This window comes from Rhamphochromis longiceps, linkage group LG5 (assembly GCF_057381845.1).
Source record: "Rhamphochromis longiceps isolate RC_006_pf linkage group LG5, R_longiceps_female_GT1.1, whole genome shotgun sequence".
Classification (NCBI taxonomy): Eukaryota; Metazoa; Chordata; class Actinopteri; order Cichliformes; family Cichlidae; genus Rhamphochromis; species Rhamphochromis longiceps.
Window position 1 is genome coordinate 13,361,709 of NC_140561.1, and position 18,772 is coordinate 13,380,480.

Below are 18,772 nucleotides of genomic sequence, written 5' to 3' on the forward strand. Positions count from 1 at the left end.
AAAGCTGCTCCTTTGTGGAACAAAATGTGTTTTTATGCACACCTGACAAAGTGTGAACTTCACACTTCTTCCACCTTTCACTGCCAGCAGAGTGCAAAGATGCACTCTGTATGTCTCTGTGTGAGTTTGCCTTTTTCACTTTGCCCTACAACTTTACAGTAAAGTCTTCACCCCAATGAAAACTTACCAGCAAGAAAAATAATCGTGATAAATTACCCCTGAGACACTGAGAGGATTGGCCATGTTGCGTACAATACTGTGTACTCCACGTAGGGCTGGGCCATATTATACCGTTCACGGTAATACCGGTATAATGTTAGGCAACGATAGGAAAATGAAATATCGCGATAGAATGGGAGTAAAACGCGCATGCGCAGTGCCTTTGTTTTCATACGCACATGGCCGATTGTTGAGTGAAACAGATGAACCAGAATTGGTTTGTAAAAATGGTGCAACTTCAGTGATGTGGAACTGGTTTGGTGTTTGTCCGTCAGATACACAACAAAGCACATTTTTTTGCAGAACATGCAAGCGGCCGTTGTTATTGTCGTATTTGTCGGACTAAGATGCTCTTAAATCTGGGAGTAATCTGGGTCCTAAACTCCGTATTCTTCAGGTCAAACAACACTGCAGCATCACTTAGAGTTAAAAACTGTCTAAATTCTTTCATCTTTAATAAAACGATCAGCATTGCTGCTTTACCAGGTGTAACTATAAAGTTTAACTTCCAGGCATCCATGAAAACAAAAGTTATTACATTTAACGGAGTTAGAAGTTAGCAGGAAGCTAGCGGAAGTTAGCTCACTAGTTTCGCTAGTTACCTAAGCATGATATTGCATGTTCTGACGGAGAGATTTCTGAAAAAATTCAAACGTACAGCTCTGCTATCACTTCCAACATAAATGAAGACAGGAAACTAAACAGCAGTGACGTTTGTAGGGTTACTGAAGTTGGGCTAGCTGGTATATAATGATGTGCTACGTGATCGCTAGCGACACAGCTATGTTAGCATAACATAAACAGTGAAGCTGGAGGACGAACACTAACACTTTTCCACTTATAAAAGTTAACGTGAAGGTTCTTCATGGTTAGAGACAAATGCAATCGCATGGCAGGATGCTGTAAACGGACCAAACTTCAGTCAGGAGAACAACTAGGGTTGCCAACTCCCTGAAAAATAAATAAGGGACACCCAGTTGTCTTCACCCTTCCCAGTGTGGTAGCTCTTTTTTTGTGTGTGAAATTATTTTTTAACCATTTGACTTGAACTTGATTTAAGCAGATGCATATTCTTTGTGATATGACCATATGGGAAACAAATGATCATTTAGCCATTTATTTTTAGCTCACAATGACAACATTAACACAGTAAAACAGGTCTCTTTCTTAAACAGAAGCCTGTCATGCTTAACTTTTGAGAATATAAGTAAATCTTTCTTTAAAAGAACTCTGTCCTACTTAACTTAAAATTATATAAATTAATAGAAAGCAATAGAACGAAAAATATTCTTGTAACAGTGCACATTTAGTGCATTTAGTACAGTTGGCTTCAGTTGAGGTATTATTTCAGCTTTTCTAATGCTAATCAGCTGCTCCTGTTTGTAAACCCACTTGTTCCCATGATTACGTATCTTAACTCATCATCATTATTCATCTATGTATTACTTTTATGTATTAGTGATCTATTTGTTGTAATCATCTATCCTTGCAGTTGTTTATAACACAAAATAAATTATATTATTACACTTCTGGCCACATAGCCCTGATATTCACTGCACATGCCCATATTAACCTTAACCAGAGGGTTTTAAAAAAACAAACCAGTGTTTACATACCATATCTGCTTCTGCCGTGAACTGGCGGACAAAAAATTGGTAAAGGGTTCCCCGAGCTTTCATGCCCCTCATGTTCTTCATGTGCCCACCACTAGAAGCATGCCTATGGAAAAAGTGCACCAGCACACAGTGCAGTGCGCTTTATAGTGCACTTTTCCAGCCAGGTGTTTTCCTTTTCCCATTCCTCCCTGTACTTTTGCAGCCTTTTTTTTTCTTTCTCTGAGCGAACAAACATTGCTGCTCTAATGCTGGGCTCACACTGTGCGATTTTTGGCCCATTTTGAGCCGATTTTTGAGTCGTGCGACCGATTTGGTGATCAGCCCGATTTTGGCCTTCATCGTGCATCGTGTAGTATACGTGGGGTAACGAGAAGCGATTAACACCTCACGACCAGCTCCCGATCATCAATCGCTCGTGAGGGTGTCACTGCAGCTGCTCACGCGCAAACACGTAAACGTCGGTGAAAAAGACGTTGCAGCACGGCTGTGCAGCGTGTGATCTGGACACAAGCGATGGAGGCACAACTTGTAGAACTTTGGAAAGCTCATCCGAGCCTTTTCCATGTGGCATCACAAAATTATCACGACCACAACAACCGTGAAAATAGTTGGATTTACACTGTTGCTCAATCACAGCTGCCTGATCATGTTTTTCATTAGCAATTTAGCAAAGTTGATGTGGTGGTGTGTCTGTGTGAGTGAAAGACAGAGAGAGCGAGCGACAGATTTTCTGTTATAACCTTCATTTTATGGACGCACAGTGTGCCGTCCGAGACTTGCACCGCAGTGTCGGCGTTTGTTTCCCCTGTTGGCCATGCTTCTTGTTGTGGTCATCGGTTGTCTTCCGGTATTTTCTCCGTAAGCGACCTTTCCTCAACCAATGAGATGAGCGGTAATCTGACTTGTCATACTCGAATTGTCATAAGTGTGCTGTCAGCTCATTGGTCACAAAGCAGGAGAGGGGCTGGGAATTATGTTTTCAAACAAAGTGTTAATTCCATTAAAAGTTATAGACTACTTTTGATTCTCACTGTATTACGGGTCAAAGTGCGTCCCTTATTAGGTCAATACGGGACGTGTACTTTTGTTTCTAAATACGGGACGATTCCGTTTTTTAAGGGACGGTTGGAAACCCTAAGAACAACTGAGATAATCCATCCACAATACGAGGTTAGTCATTAATATACTGCAACAACATGGGAATAGAGCAGCTGCCAGAGAATTCAACATTAATGAATCAATGGTACAGAAGTGGAGGAAGCAAGAAGAATGAGTTTAATAAAGTTTGATTTATCTGACTGCTTTGTTTCGCTTAATGTGCCTTATAATCCTGTGCACCTTATGGTCCGAAAAATACGTACTGCACACTGCAGTTTAATGTTGCAAAGCACCTCTTATGTCAGCCCATTTCTACTGGAAATGCCTTTTGGTTAAACTTTCAGCAAGGAATTTGCATTTGCACTGTTACATTTTTACAAAGCTTTAATGTACATAAAAACCAGCTTCTTGTTTAAGTGAAAATAAATGGAAGGTTGTCTTTTTGCGCTAGTAATGTTGTGGAGTTGTATTTTGTCTCGCATCAATTATATCGTCAGTTATATCGTTATCGCAAATTTTCAAATATATATCGTGATAAATATTTTTGGCCATATCGCCCTGCTCTAACTCCACGTAGGACATTTTTTTTAATCAAAAAGCAAGACTTTACCAGTTTGTCACATCATTGTTGAGGAATTTCATCCCCTCTTCTTTGCAACATTACTTCAGTTCAGAGTGTTTGCTTATGCACAGCTCTCTTAAGGTCCCACTGCAGTTTTTCAGTCAGATTGAGGTCTGAACTTTGAGTCAGCGCACCTCCTTAATTCTTTCCTGTTTTAGTTATTCAGTTGTAGATTTGTTGCTGTGGTTGGGATCAATGATGGTTGTCAGACAGACTGTCTCATGTTTGACTCTCGAGTACTTTGGTATACAGAGGAGTTCATGGTTGACTCGAAGGCTGCAAGGTTCCCAGGCCCTGTGGCTGTGAATCAAACCCAAACCATCACCGTTGTTATGACTAGGGCTGGGTATCGTCACTGATTTCTAGAATCGATTCGATTCCAATTCACAAGGTTCCGAATCGATTCGATCCACGATTCTATTCAATTCGATTCGATTTGAAATTGGGAAATTTTGCCTCAGACAGTGAGAAATATTATAATTCAGATCAGTACATTTACATATTTTTGTATCTATAAAAAGGAAGCTGACACTCGCAAGACTTTATCAAAGGTGTAAGCATCACAGCAGATGCCTTTGTGTCAAAGTAGCTGAAGATAAAACACAAAAATATGAAGGTGATTTTCCTGGCCTGGGATTTTATAAAAATATTCTGCAGTACATCAAAAACGAAAGAAAACCATTAATCAACATATGAACATTACCTCTGAAGTTACAGCGGTTTTATTAGAGACACAGCTAAGCGTTTTGCATTTTGCATAATTTTTAAAAGTTTACATTTGTTCAGTATTGAACGGCAGAAATTAGTCTTTCTTTTCGGTCGTAAGTAAAAGGGAAAAAAACGTCGGCCGACAGCGCTGTAAGAACGGTAGACTTGTGCGTAACAAGCAAGCGAATAATGCAGAAAACAGATTTTTAGATGGGAAACTGTTCTTGAAGTATACAGAGAAAGCGAGAGAGAGAGAGAGAGCTGTGCATGAAGTGTGGTGGAAGCAAAACAGCAAAAGTCAGAGTGAATTCATGACGATGTTTTTGTGAAGCGTAGTTTGGATCTTCTTTTGCTGCTGGTTTGGTCAATAATGTTTGGAGAGATCAAACTAACATCTTTAGAATCAGCGCAAAAAGGGCGTAAACACTGCCGTCGGGTGAGAAAGGCGACATCTCACTGATTCTGTTGCGTCGGCGGGTCCGAGCTTTGTGTTTACGTCTTTGTGCAGAATCTGTGTTCCTACTCTCATTTACAGTTATGAGTTGGTATGAGGTGTTTGTGCTTATACGCTATGTTTGGGTTTCACCAAACAATCCAAAGGACATTAGAGTCTCTTTCAATAGTGTTTGCATGGACATTCTTACCTTGCACAAAAAAGTCCATATGCAAAATTATTTTCAGATTCATGAAATGTGCACACCAGCTTATGTGTTCTTTACACCGTGCATCTGTTAGTGAAACACAGTCATGTTAAACCAACAGGCTTAGTATTAGTAAAAGTAGTAATTTCAGCACTAACAGTATTTTTATTCAGCTTTGAAAAAAACTTGTTTAGTTTCAAAGACAGCCAGACCTTTGTCATTGAAATGTCTGTATGCATAGTTCGTGCATAAACTTGTCCATACACATTGTTTCAATGAGGTTCATTGTTCCAAATTTTGTGCTTTGTGAGAAGAGGCTTTTTCTAATTGTACTGTCGTGAACTTTAACATTTAACAGCTCGTAGAGTCTGAGATGTCGGTCTTAGGTTTTGTTGCACTTTCTCTGATCGCTGCACAGCCTGATCTTGCAGTGAATTTGCTGGGACATCCACTCCTGGAAAGATTGGCTGCTGTCTTGATCGTTTTCCACTTGTGAATAATCTTTCTCAGTGTGGAATGATGGACTAAAAATTTTTCGCAAATGGCTGTATAACCCTTGATAACCCATTGATGGACAGCAACTAGAGCAGGGCGATATGGCCAAAAATATTTATCGCGATATATATTTGAAAATTTGTGATAATGATATAACTGACGATATAATTGATGCGAGACAAAATACAACTCCACAACATTACTAGCGCAAAAAGACAACCTTCCATTTATTTTCACTTAAACAAGAAGCTGGTTTTTATGTACATTAAAGCTTTGTAAAAATGTAACAGTGCAAATGCAAATTCCTTGCTGAAAGTTTAACCAAAAGGCATTTCCAGTAGAAATGGGCTGACATATCCTGAGCATAACCATGTATAATATCCACTGAAGTTAAAAAGAGGTGCTTTGCAACATTAAACTGCAGTGTGCAGTAAGTATTTTTCGGACCATAAGGTGCACAGGATTATAAGGCACATTAAGCGAAACAAAGCAGTCAGATAAATCAAACTTTATTAAACTCATTCTTCTTGCTTCCTCCACTTCTGTACCTTTGATTCATAAATGTTGATTTCTCTGGCAGCTGCTCTATTCCCATGTTGTTGCAGTATATTAATAACTAACCTCGTATTGTGGATGGATTATCTTAGTTGTTCTCCTGACTGAAGTTTGGTCCGTTTACAGCATCCTGCCATGCGATTGCATTTGTCTCTAACTATCAGGAACCTTAACATTAATTTTTATAAGTGGAAAAGTGGTAGTGTTCCTCCTCCAACTTCACTGTTTATGTTATGCTAACGTAGCTGTGTCGCTAGCGATCACGTAGCACATCATTATATACCAGCTAGCCCAACTTCAGTAACCCTACAAACGTCACTGCTGTTTAGTTTCCTGTCTTCATTCATGTTGGAAGTGATAGCAGAGCTGTACGTTTGAATTTTTTCAGAAATCTCTCAGTCAGAACATGCAATATCATGCTTAGGTAACTAGCGAAACTAGCGAGCTAACTTCCGCTAGCTTCCTGCTAACTTCTAACTCCATTAAATGTAATACATTTTGTTTTCATGGATGCCTGGAAGTTAAACTTCATAGATACACTTGGTAAAGCAGCAACGCTGATCGTTTTATTAAAGATGAAAGAATTTAGAGATTTTTTAACTCTCAGTGATGCTGCAGTGTTTGACCTGAAAAAGACGGAGTTTAGGACCCAGATTACTCCCAGATTTAAGAGCATCTTAGTCCGACAAATACAATAACGACGGCCGCTTGCATGTTCTGCAAAAAAATGTGCTTTGTCGTGTATCTGACGGACAAACACCAAACCAGTTCCACATCACTGAAGTTGCACCATTTTTACAAACCAATTCTGGTTCATCTGTTTCACTCAACAATTGGCCATGTGCGTATGAAAACAAAGGCACTGCGCATGCGCGTTTTACTCATATTCTATCTATATTCTATATTTCATTTTCCTATCGTTGCCTAACATTATACCGGTATTACCGTGAACGGTATAATATGGCCCAGCCCTAACAGCAACAGTGGTCTGTAAGATCACAGCTGACATCTCTTTGTCCTCAGCATTGTACACACCTTTGCTGCTCTGGACCAGCAAACTGCCAAAGCTTCTGCTTGTTCAGAGGCACTCACACTCACTAATTATCAGTTAATCAAGTGCATTTAATTAGCAGGACCTGGCAGCTACTTACTCTCTTTATTCCTATAGAAGCAATAAGGGAATTCTTGGTTTTTCATGTACTGCTTTTGCATTTTAGCTCAGTTTTTGATAAAGAAATACTGACACGCAGTAATTTGTCATGTTTTGTTATCTGAGGTTGCAGTTACCTCATTTTAAGACCAGCTAAGGACCAGATTATTTCTATTTTGTCTTTATAAGTAAGACATTATCATTTAATGATATAATTGAATGTCTTATTTAGTACATGTCTGAATGAAGCCGCTAGGATTCCCAACAAGACATGCTCTGCTGTTTGTTTAAATGATGTTTCTTGCTATTGCACAAAGATGGTACAGCTGAAACTTGCCTTTATCTTATTTCATTTCACTTGCTGTTTATTGTTGGGTTAATTCTTTTTTTGTCTATTGTCTTCTTTCACAGGTTGAAGCCATCCTGGTCAACATTTTTGGGGGCATTGTTAATTGTGCCATCATTGCCAACGGCATCACCAAAGCTTGCCGAGAGCTGGAGCTCAAAGTGCCGCTGGTGGTCAGGCTGGAAGGTAAAACAGCACTTGACACTCACCAACACTGGAACACATGCACAAAAGTTTTTGTTTTGCCTCTCTGACGCTGTTAGTAAGTCATCGGCAGTTGGCACTTCCAGTTAAACCAAACAGACTGCATCATTTCTCTTAGGCACATCTAGCCTCCAGCGAAAGAATTTCACATTAATGAGCATTTAATGATTGGAGGTTAATACGCTATAACATGCAACTAGGTTCACAGCTGTGTCGCTCGTCACAGTTGTTCACCTTGACCTGGCGCATGAGTAACATCATCATCATGTAAACACAAGTTCCTTTTGTCTTGCTTTTACATATATGTGTCAGTAAGTTTTATTTTTCTTGAACTGTACCTAAAGTCTCCTTTGCTCAGGGTACAGCTGGTTCGAGTTTATATGGACTGAGAATATAGCTTGCAGTATCGTTTTATGAATATTTTCAATTTCAAAGGTACAAAGAAACTCATTCCCCACCTAGTTTTAAACTTTGGAGCCATTGTATTATTGCTGCTGTACTCTCAGGAGCATATCCATCTTCATTGTGGCCCAGTGTCCCAGAAAGAACAGCAGTGCATTTCTCATAGATGTCACATTCTGCTGCACCTGTCATTAGCAGCAGCCAGAATAACTGTAGAGACGGCACTGATTGGCTCACCTTTCACCTCTATATGCTAATAAAACCTGCTCAGCTGTGTGTGTTTGCCCGAGTGTGTGTGTGTGGGGAATGGCAGTGGTGACTCAGAGGCATAGGGCCAGTTGGTGGTTAGCTTAATTGTCAAGATCCTGCCGAGTGGTGTGTCCAGAGCACAGAGCAGGGGAGAGTGTGTGTGTGTGTGTGTTAGCGCTTAGCATTTCATGCTGTATGTCTGCACACATCTGCTATTTGTAGGTCAGGGCGTGTAAGCTGTTTCTAGAAGCCAACTGTGTGTCGAGGTGCTGTGCAGTAGTGAGGGCATGGTTGTTCAGAGCACGATGTAGTGTGAGAATTTTACTCTTAACTGTCATTTCCACTACTTTCCCCTAAAGTCGAATAAAAATGTCATGCAGGTATGTACATCTACCCCATGGCTGTAAAAACTTTGCGTCTGAACCAAAAATAATATTGTTGACTGGAGTTCAAACACCCCAAGTTCAAGATGCACATTTGTCTCTTTAGAATACACAACTACAGAACAAACTAGACTGGCAATCTGCACGGATCCTTAATTATCCACCACACATTTCTGATAGTAGCCATAATTCAATATGACTCTCAGACAGTCCAGAAAGTCACTTCTGTTGGATGCCGGATGGTCCAAACACGTCACCCTGACCGAGGCCTAATCCAAGCCTTAGTTGTGGGTCATTACATCCTGGGCTGCAGTCTTGTGGAGAGGATTGGCTCTGAATCAATCAGCTCAGCTTGCTAGGCTGTCTGCCGGGCATTGAAAACGGCCCAACGTTCTTCAACAGGATCAGAATGGATTAACAGGCACACTTTTAATTGGAAAGGCCCTAAAGAGCCAGGGTTGATTGCACTGGCAGAGAATTATGTGCTCCCATATGTGGGGAAGAGAGGCCATGTGGTCTAGTTCTTGATAGAGTTGTGTTAGTTGATAGAGTATGCATGAAGTGTTTGATGTGGGCTGATTGAGTTGATCTAAAACAGTCTGTAATTATCATCGCTAGCACTTAGACTCATCTGGTGAAAACTGAGCAGAGAACACGCAGACACACTGTCGTTATTGAAGGTATAGAAAGGAAGCGATACCTAAGGAGGTGCTGTACTGCCCTCTTTGGCTACAGTGTGCGCATGGTCATCCTGTGTTTCTCTGCAGGTTTGTCTGCCTCTTAAAAAACCTTTGGCATCCAAGAAAAAGGTGACTACATTCATTTAACTCTGTTCTGAGGTGTCCCCCAACTCTCTGTCAAAGAGTGGAGAATGTTCTGCTTGAGCAAGATTTGAAGGCCCTGTTTCAATGGATGAGATTTCAACATCAGTCCTGACAGCATCATTATAGCTTAACTAATTGCTGCAGCTATATGCATATCCACATACATAAATATAGAGTAATATACATTCACACACTGGTTGATTTGGGGGGGGGGGGTTCTGTCTTTGATTTCACATATATTACACATTTTTTCATTTTTGTAGTGCTTTTTAAAAATAGCTATTAACTTACCCTCACATAGTGTAAATCTCGCTATTTGCCTCTCACAAAGAATCTGACAAGAATTGATTAAATCATGAGAATGAATGTCATGCACATTATACAAGTATGCAAATAGGGAACAGTGTTAAGATACTAAGATACTCTCTGTTAGAGTTAGCACTGATGAAAACATGAAATCTGGTGGTGCAGTAAGCTGCTCTTAAATAACAGATAATACAAAAAACTGAATAAAAAATGTAATGTGTTATGTTTGTTTTAATCATGTAGACCAGGGGTCGGCAACCTTTCTAATGGCGAGTGCCATTTAAAATTTCCTCAGAAGTCAGTGTGCCATATGATTGCATTAGCAATAAATTTAATAACGCTCTATATGAACAGTTACACAATATATAGACCCACTTTATAGAATTATATTTGTTTACAGATTTTGGCAGCTATCAGTGAATAGTTATCAGATATTTTGAAACAAAAAAAAAAGAAAAAGACACTTTTTATCCATAACAGCACATGAACTGTACAACAGAAAATACAAATGCTATTTATGGTCTCCTCACAACAATGATAAGAAAAATAAACTAAGCCAATGTGGCATGTCTGTTAATACAGAGACACACATGTTAATGTGATCTCTGGTCTCCCACTCAGAGACACAGGTCTTCGAGTGTCCAGCATTCAGACGGCTACCTGAGGACTAATGTGAGAGGAAATCTGCGCACACAGATATGTACAGCCAAATACTGTCAATAAGGCCTCTGCAATGTTCTGAAGACAGTTAAACTTCTCAGGTAGTGATGTCCAGCAGGTGAAAATGCAAGCTCCATGAACACGCACAGCTGTGGATTCCAGCTACGTCGATGTCGCATTAACTGGCATCAACTCAGCCAGTTAATGTGAGACAAATCCAGCTGCTCATTAAAGATTTCTGGTTTGATCAGAAAAGAAAACATTGGTCCAAACACCTGAGAGCACCACTGGTGTGGCCATTTATTTTTTGATGCATCTTCTCAGATTAATTCACTGCGTGTCGTGTCCACGGCTGGACTGGGACAAAAAATCAGCCCGGGCATTTTGACTACAGACCGGCCCACCAGGTATTAAAGCCATAAAGCCTTTGAATGAAAACAAACGCTGTTGTGACAGTGATGTACAGTCTTGTTGGTATATGCATGATTTCTGTAAATTTTACATCAGATAAAAACTGTGGTTGTAAGCTTCAGATAATTATTTAATAACAGCCAGACATTTTAAATGAGAATAAGAAAGTAAAGTATTTCCTTGTGCCCCCCTTTCCCTCTTAATGCCCTACCTGGGCCCCTGGCAAAACTTTGGTAGATCCGCCCCTGCACAGTTACCAGCTGTCAGCTACTTAGAAAAGGATCCTGGTGTTATTTGTCTCTCAGAAACAGTTCATAACTTCCCTTCAACTCATTCATGTCACCTAAAAGGTAAACCTGTTTCTCCATCACCTGTTCAGCTCTGATGATTCAGTAAGGACATCTCCTGGTTTCATCTTCATGTTTCCCTCTCACCAGATATACAAACCGATATCATGACCAGCAGCTTTTACAGCTGTGGCTCCAGCAAACATCAGCTGATACTAGAAATTAATATTAAATAAATTCTAACAACAGCTGATCAAGCTTAAACATGCTGCTGTTGTTTAGCGCGAAATCCGCTGGTTTCTTCTTTCTGGCGCAAAGTGGAAGATAAACAAACAAGAGAGGAAAGCCGATCAGCTGATCATTGATCAGTTTCATGATTGAAGTAGAAACAGGAGAGGGAGGGTGAGAGGATGAGAGAAGAAGAGACAGCTGTGCAGCAAAGACACAGAATAACTCCAGCTTTGTGTCTTTTTTTCCCCATTCTAGCTGAAGTACGGGACAAACTGCGTCCCCTCTCAGCTCAATACGAAACATGTAATATTTTCTCTGAATGAGGGACCATTCCATTTTTTAAGGAGCCGTTGGCAACTCTAATAACTAACCTTATGAATAAAATAAAGTTCACTTTAGTTCAGTAACATCATAGCACCCACCCAGCTGTATATAAACTCCGTCATGCTAGCTCACGCAGTACGAGTTATTGTAACTGACTGTAAAAAGTCAGCACAACGAAAATAAACTCCACCTAAACTTGGTTTATATCTGACCCAGACAGACTGCAGGTCATAACTTCATACCTGAAGTTCAGTTCACCTGACACTCGGACCGGCGGCCGCCTCGGGTCCCTCCTCCTCCTGCCTCCCCTTTCTCTCATCCACCTGTTGGCCTCCACCACTTGCTAATGTTACTGAATCTGTGGAAGCTACGCCATAGCCACCACCAAACAACTGAGTTATTTTTACACACCGGCCACATCTGGCCAATCCAACACCTTTCATTGTTTATACCGTTACAAAAAATAAAAAATCATCGGGTCCCGAGCAAATGCCCGGTATGCCCAATGGCCAGTCCAGCTATGGTCGTGCTATCAGTTAACCCTTCGCGTCCCAACCGTGGCACGCGTGCCCAGGGTTGCCGACCCCTGATGTAGACTGTCTGGTTGGGGCTGGGTTAAGAGTTGAGTGAGTATGACAACATGCAGTCAGTTAAATAGTTTTCTTTTGGGGGGAGGGTGTATACATCAGCTGCCTGTGGTTCATCTGGCTGGTCTTGAGGCAGAGCGCCCTTCTTTGTTTTAAACTGCTTTTACTAAGTGAGTTACTGGACTGTAGCATTGTGACATTTATGCAGATTCCCAACACAAAAAGTTAATGATACAGATTATAATGTATGTTAGGACAGTGGCACGAAACAAAAACAGACTAAAATGTTAACTTTTGGTTTGCCATGAGATTTCCTGACAACTGCAATGACATACATACAGTTTACATACATAATTATTTGCTTTATTTGTACTGAGCTTGTGTCTAATTTAAATAAATAAGTCCTCTAAGAACTTCTTTCACAGCGTACCCCAGTATCTTCAGACAGCTGACAGATGGTGGGAATTATGTTAGTGTGACACATCAAAAGCTCTCATTGACAGCCAGGAGATTATTACGTGGGGAACTAATCACTTTCTAGTGTGAAGCAAACCATAACTCACCAGCAGTGCAGACAAGCCACCAACTCAGGAAACCTGAAAAAAACTGTCAGTGGACAGTCTTGCAGAAGCTGCCCGTCTAATTGCCACGTATTAATGACAATTGTAATATTTAAAAGGGAAAAGAAATATCCAGACACACACAGCCTTACACTGACAATCACTCAGTCACCACATGATTAATTAACCGGTTGGCTTGACTGTGAGAGAAGGTGAAGGGGTTTCCATTTTTTGTTGTGGCAAAGATTTTACCAACAGCAGGCGAAAGAGTTCATTTATCAAGCTCTACATCTTTTTGTTTCCCTTATCTTCTCCTGCTAAGGAAACAGTCTTTATCGTGTCCTTGACACATAAGGAACCTTTACAACTTCAGACTTCATTTGTATGTGTGACTCTACGGCAACGTGTCCTTCTCTCAGATGACAGCAACGCTAAGCACAGCTTGTTAGGACAAAGCTGCTCACAAATGTAGGATTTGCAGCATCAAGAAAGCTCCTCCAGCACAAGTCTTTGGCACAGCCCCAACCCTTATTATCCCACTGAAGCCTAGTGGCCTGTAAGTCACACGTTAAGGCGTCATTTTTCACAGTAGTCACAGGTACGCTAGTTAATTGCCACATAAATGTGAAAATATTGTGTTGTGATGCTTGCCACCTGCTGAATGCTCTTATGTTGTTTTCTTTGTTAAATGCTGAATCTAATTTAAAATCCTTCTCTTCATGTACAAGGTCTAGAATAATCAGGTCCCATCTTATATTAAAGACCTCACAGTACCACTTTGCCCCATTAGAGCACTTTAGTCTCAGACTGCGGGTTTATTTGCAGTTTCTAGGATATTTACAAGCAGAATGGGAGGCAGAGTCTTCAGTTTTCAGGCCTCTCTTCTGTGGAATCAGCTCCCAGTTTGGGTTATGGAGACAGACAGCCTCTAGTGTTAAGTTTAGGCTTAAAACTTTCCCTTTTGATCAAACATATAGGGAGGACTGGATCAGGTGACCCTGAATCCTCCTTAAGTTACTCTGCAATAGGCCTAGGCTGCTGGGAGATTCCCATGATCACTCGTCTCCTTTCATAAGTAGTGTTCATAAGCTACTCTGTATTTAGTCATTAGTTATTATTAATCCCAGGCTCTCCTCCGAACTCATTGGTGTGGTCTTTCTCCCCTTAGCCCAACCTAGTCATGGCAGATGGCTGCCCCTCCCTGAGCCTGGTTCTGCTGGAAGTTTCTTCCTGTTAAAAGGGAGTTTTTCCTTCCCACTGTCACAACCTTCTTCCTCTAAGGGGTTGTCTAGCTGTTGGGGTTTTCTCTGTATTACTCTTTAAATTACATTATAAAGCGCCTGGAGGCCACTGTGGTTATGATTTGGTGCTATATAAATAAAGTTGAATTGAACCTAATTAAATTCGGGGGGTTTTGTCGGTTTTTGATTGGATTGAGCACTTTTGAAAAGTGAATTAAAGTTTGATTGAATTTTCAGGAGTTGATTGTTAATAAAGAAAAAAGTTCAGACTAGCAAGTTAGTGTTCTGTGACATTTCTCAGTAATTAACAGGTCAGTTGGACTAATGATCGAGGTCTGGAGAATACGTGTTGTGATGAATTTCTGCAGAAATCTATATTTTTGCCTTCTCTAATGTTCATTTCTTATATTTAATCATATAGATTTAAAACAATCATCTTGCTTTGGTTATTTGTGCATGCTGACTGTGTGCGTTGATGCCCTCTCCAGACTGTGAGTAGGTCTCTGGCAGCACCTAGTGGCTGCAGGTGAACACACATATCCCCATTCTCCAGTTATACCCTACACTCACACACATATACTCCACACATGCCTTAGTAATTCTGTATCCAGCTGAGCTCAGCCCTTGCTGATGCTGCTGGCGTGAGCTATCAGTGCTCCCTACTGCTCACAGTGGAACTGCAGTCAGCTCTCACCCATACTTGTGCAGAAAAAGACTCCCACAAATGCACGACTCCAACACGACGTGTGATTCTTCCACCACACATGTCCTGAGTAACACACAGATGCTGCACAATCTAAATAATACACTGAATACTCCTGCTGGTCATGAATATGTATCAGCTTGGGGAGAAAAAAATGCATGTTTACTTTTTGTTCCTGTATACACTTTCCATAGGCATATTTGTCTTTCAGAATACCTGCTGCATTATGTATTTGCTGGGGGCCCATATGGCTGCTTCCACTTTCGTCAGTTTTATCTTGTGCCGTTTGAACTTTGTTGTGCTGCAGCTTTGTTTTAATCTTGTGACAGATAAACCTGTCAGTACACAAGCATAGATCCATCAATCTCAGTGAAGTTTGCGGATTAGCCTGTTGAATGTAAAGCATACAGTACTGCACCGCTCTTCTCGCTGCGTGTCCGAATCGAGACGCACACAGTCGCACGGAGAATATCCGCTGTTTGATGTGAAAACGACTTGAGACATCCGATCCCCTGTTTATGCAGCAGAGCAAGAGCTCTTCTTGCTCTTATTCTAATTAATTGCATTGCCGAATTGATTGTTTGGAGTGCGAGCCTGCAGAAATGTGTTTGGAATGACTTATTATACGGCTGGACAAAAGAGATGAAATATTAGGCGTTAAGTGGCAGTGGTAATAGAATTCCTCATGAAAGGTCTATTGATCAGGGTGGCCCGGCCTCCGGAGAATTCACATATCATGCAGTCTTAATTACACGGCAGCCACGAGAGCGAAGGTCAACCTGTGAGCGTCTGAGCATGCACAAACACTCGCACATCGACTCGTTTAACACCCGAGCGAATACAGGGAGACACTAATATACAGAGAATCTCAACACACCCTTTGTCCATATACAGCAAACGTAACGTGTAAAGTCACAATAAAGTGTTTTTCCAGAACCTTTTTTAGAGACTTTTTCAAATGTTGTTTGTTTGAATTTGAAGTAAGAAAAGATCAGACAGGAGTGATCGTCAGTTGAAGTGTTCAGCATGGACACAGAGAGGTGCGTCCACTCAAAATGTAATAAATGAGATCTGAAATCTGATTAAGAAAAACAAACAAATGCAAGTAGTTCGGGGGGAAAAAAAGATAATTAAATGTTTCAGCAGCGTGCTGAGTCTTTGATGGCACATCAGACAGATTCAGTTTTTGTTCTTCATGTGTCGAATCAGTAAATGCCACATAAACAGCTGGCTTTTGTTGTTTTTAGCTGCAAGGGGCCAATTTTGCTTCATTTGACCTTTTGCTCTGCTGCCCCACCAGCACCACCACCTCGTTCACTCCCTCTCTCTTGCTCTCATCCACTCCCCTTCCTGCGTCCCTCCGTCCGCTGAGGCGCCCCCTGCCCTGTGTTGTGACAGGCTTGTCAGGCTTGCATTTGGCCGAGCGGTGTGCAGTGCTGGGAGGCAGCCAGCTCAGTGCGTAGAGCCTCGGGGTTGCACAGAGTATCTCCGAGTGTCTTCCTCTTTCTCTCTCTCTGGTTGGTTGTGGGCCTACTGGGGGCACAGGCATCACCGTATCACCCAGCACCTGCTACCCCTGACCTCACTACAGCCGGGGGAGCTGACACACACACACGCGCGCACACAAATTGCCCTTTTGCCCGTTGTTCACACTCTACGACGTTCGGATCAGCAGTTGCATGTGCCACCATTGACCCATGACTCCATCTGTCTGTGTGGATTGATTCCTCCAGAGGAACTCTTCGTCTTTCACACAGTGTGGTTTTTAACATCCGTGCAGATGGCAGATCAGGTTCACCCTTGTTTAGCCATTTTTGTAATGTTGGTTGTCGCCTGTTGTAACACTGTTTTTCTTCCCTTTTTTTTTGCCCCTTTTCAGGGACCAACGTCCACGAGGCTAAAAGGATTCTGACCGAGAGCGGCCTGCCCATCTTGGCAGCAGATGACCTGGATGATGCCGCCAAGAAAGCGGTGGCAGCCATCAAGAAATAGAGAATCCTGCAGGACGTCTCATTCCAGCCTCAGCACAGCACCATCAGCCTTTTCTTCCACATGCAGACCTCCAAAACCTTGAGCCTTTGCGTGCATTTCTCACTTTAAATGCCAACTGAGATCCAGATCACGAGCACTTACAGGATTCTGCCATTACACTGGTTTCCTCTCTGCAGATCAGATCAGCTGCAGTTTCTTTAATCATTAAAATGTGCATTAGTTAGGAAGAACCACTGACATATTCAGGCTAACATATTGAAAGGACACCCAACACTTTGTCCATTCCATTAGCTTTCTTGTCTTTATTTTTCAGCAAAATATGAAGTGGGAAAGACATTTTCCATCTTCACATCCCATCCACTGAGTTGTTGCCATGTTATCGCACACCATTCATAAGCTGTGATATCATTCAGTGGTACTTGCTGAAACCGAGATGAATGGAAGCTGTAAACACTTTCTTACTTCGTCCACGTTGGTTACCAAGCCTGGTCTGCGTTTCAAATGAAGTAGATGGCGTACTCACTCTGAATTTGTGCATCATGTCTTATTTATAAAGTGCTACTATGAGACGTCCATTATCTGCTCTAATCCTGTGCCTGTCCAGTGAAAGCTAATGAGGCATCACAGGTGTCGAGAAAATGAATAATTAAAAACAAAGAATTGTACTTTTTTATAATCATGAATGGATGTTGACAGGATGTCTGAAATACAATGAGAAAATGCAATTTGTGACATTAAACAAAAAATGTTTTAAAAACTACACTTTAGTGTGTTGAATTTGTCCGGCCCATATCGGAGTATCCTGATGGAGGAAAAACTGGCAGAAGGTGGAAAGTAAGGCGGAAAAAGAAATTCTGCTGAATTTCCCGGGTATTTCTGAAGGAAGCACACTCCCAGAATAAATGTGATGTCAGTGAGGAGAGCAGATCCTCAGCAGTTTGCAGTTTTCTTAACACTATTGACTGCATGAGCACATATTTTGCAAATGTTTTTCCAAGTAAATCAAGCTGCTTCTTCAATGGGCAAGTATTTTTTTTTTTTTTTTCCAACAAGGGAAAAAGAGACTTGGATGTAATTTATAGTGAAAAGTTTTAATATAAGCAGTTTTTTTTTTCATTCTTGTAATAGATCTCCCTTTTTCTTTTCAGGAGGATGACACAGATGTAGACATCTCAAAAACTCATGTATCAAATATGACACAGAAGGGATTAAGGGGTTAAGCGATCCAGAGGCCAAAGCTCATCTTTGTGTTGAAGGGTCAGTTGTCTAAAGATATTTAGTTTCTTAAGATTTCTACCATATATTTTCAGGTCTTCTTTCTTAAATGTTTAGAATTTTACGTTTAGAACGTATAAATGTTACGTTTATTATTTTTCCATTCTTCAGTAGTTCAATAAATCAGGATTTTGACAGAGCTCAGAAACTGTTTGTTACAGATTCCATGGTAACTGTAAAACTAAAGTCACTAGAAACGCCCTCATGTGTATCCAAAAATATAGTCTACATGATATCATTTAAATCTTTTTTTGTTTCTTTGCCATTTTCTTTTTGAACAACCCTGCCTTCTTTCTTGCTTTTCGTCTGCACATCAGTGTACGCGTACACTTAAACTCCTCAAATCATCCACCTGCAGTCTTCTAATGAAATTCAAGTGTACGTCGTCCCAGGAGAGACTTGAAAAGAGTGATTGTCCTTCATAGGGCCCGTGTGAGCGCTACAGAAAGTTGACTGAGACCTCTTCCTGTCAGACACACTGACTGTGTGATGGATTATCTGTCAGGCAATCTGAGAGGGCTCACAGGATCGACTGCCACCTCCAGGAAAGACGCACGCAGAGAGCACTTTTCTCGTCCTGCCTGCACCGGAGAAGAACACCAAGTGTGACTCAAACTGAAGCTTTTCTCTACAGCGCTTTTTTTTTTCTTGGGCAAAGTCAGGAGGACTCCAGAAGGGCCTCT

At 41.1% G+C, this 18,772-nt stretch overlaps 1 protein-coding gene across 1 annotated transcript in view; it reads left to right on the forward strand.

Moving 5' to 3' along the window:
- Positions 1–17,566, forward strand: part of suclg2 (succinate-CoA ligase GDP-forming subunit beta) — a 116,193-nt gene extending 98,627 nt beyond the window's left edge. The window contains exons 10-11 of the mRNA XM_085405933.1: positions 7,516–7,636; positions 16,702–17,566. Coding sequence (XP_085262059.1) covers positions 7,516–7,636; positions 16,702–16,814 — 234 coding nt within the window. The 3' untranslated portion in view covers positions 16,815–17,566. The remainder of the gene's footprint in view (positions 1–7,515; positions 7,637–16,701) is intronic.
- The last annotated feature ends 1,206 nt before the right edge of the window (positions 17,567–18,772 follow it).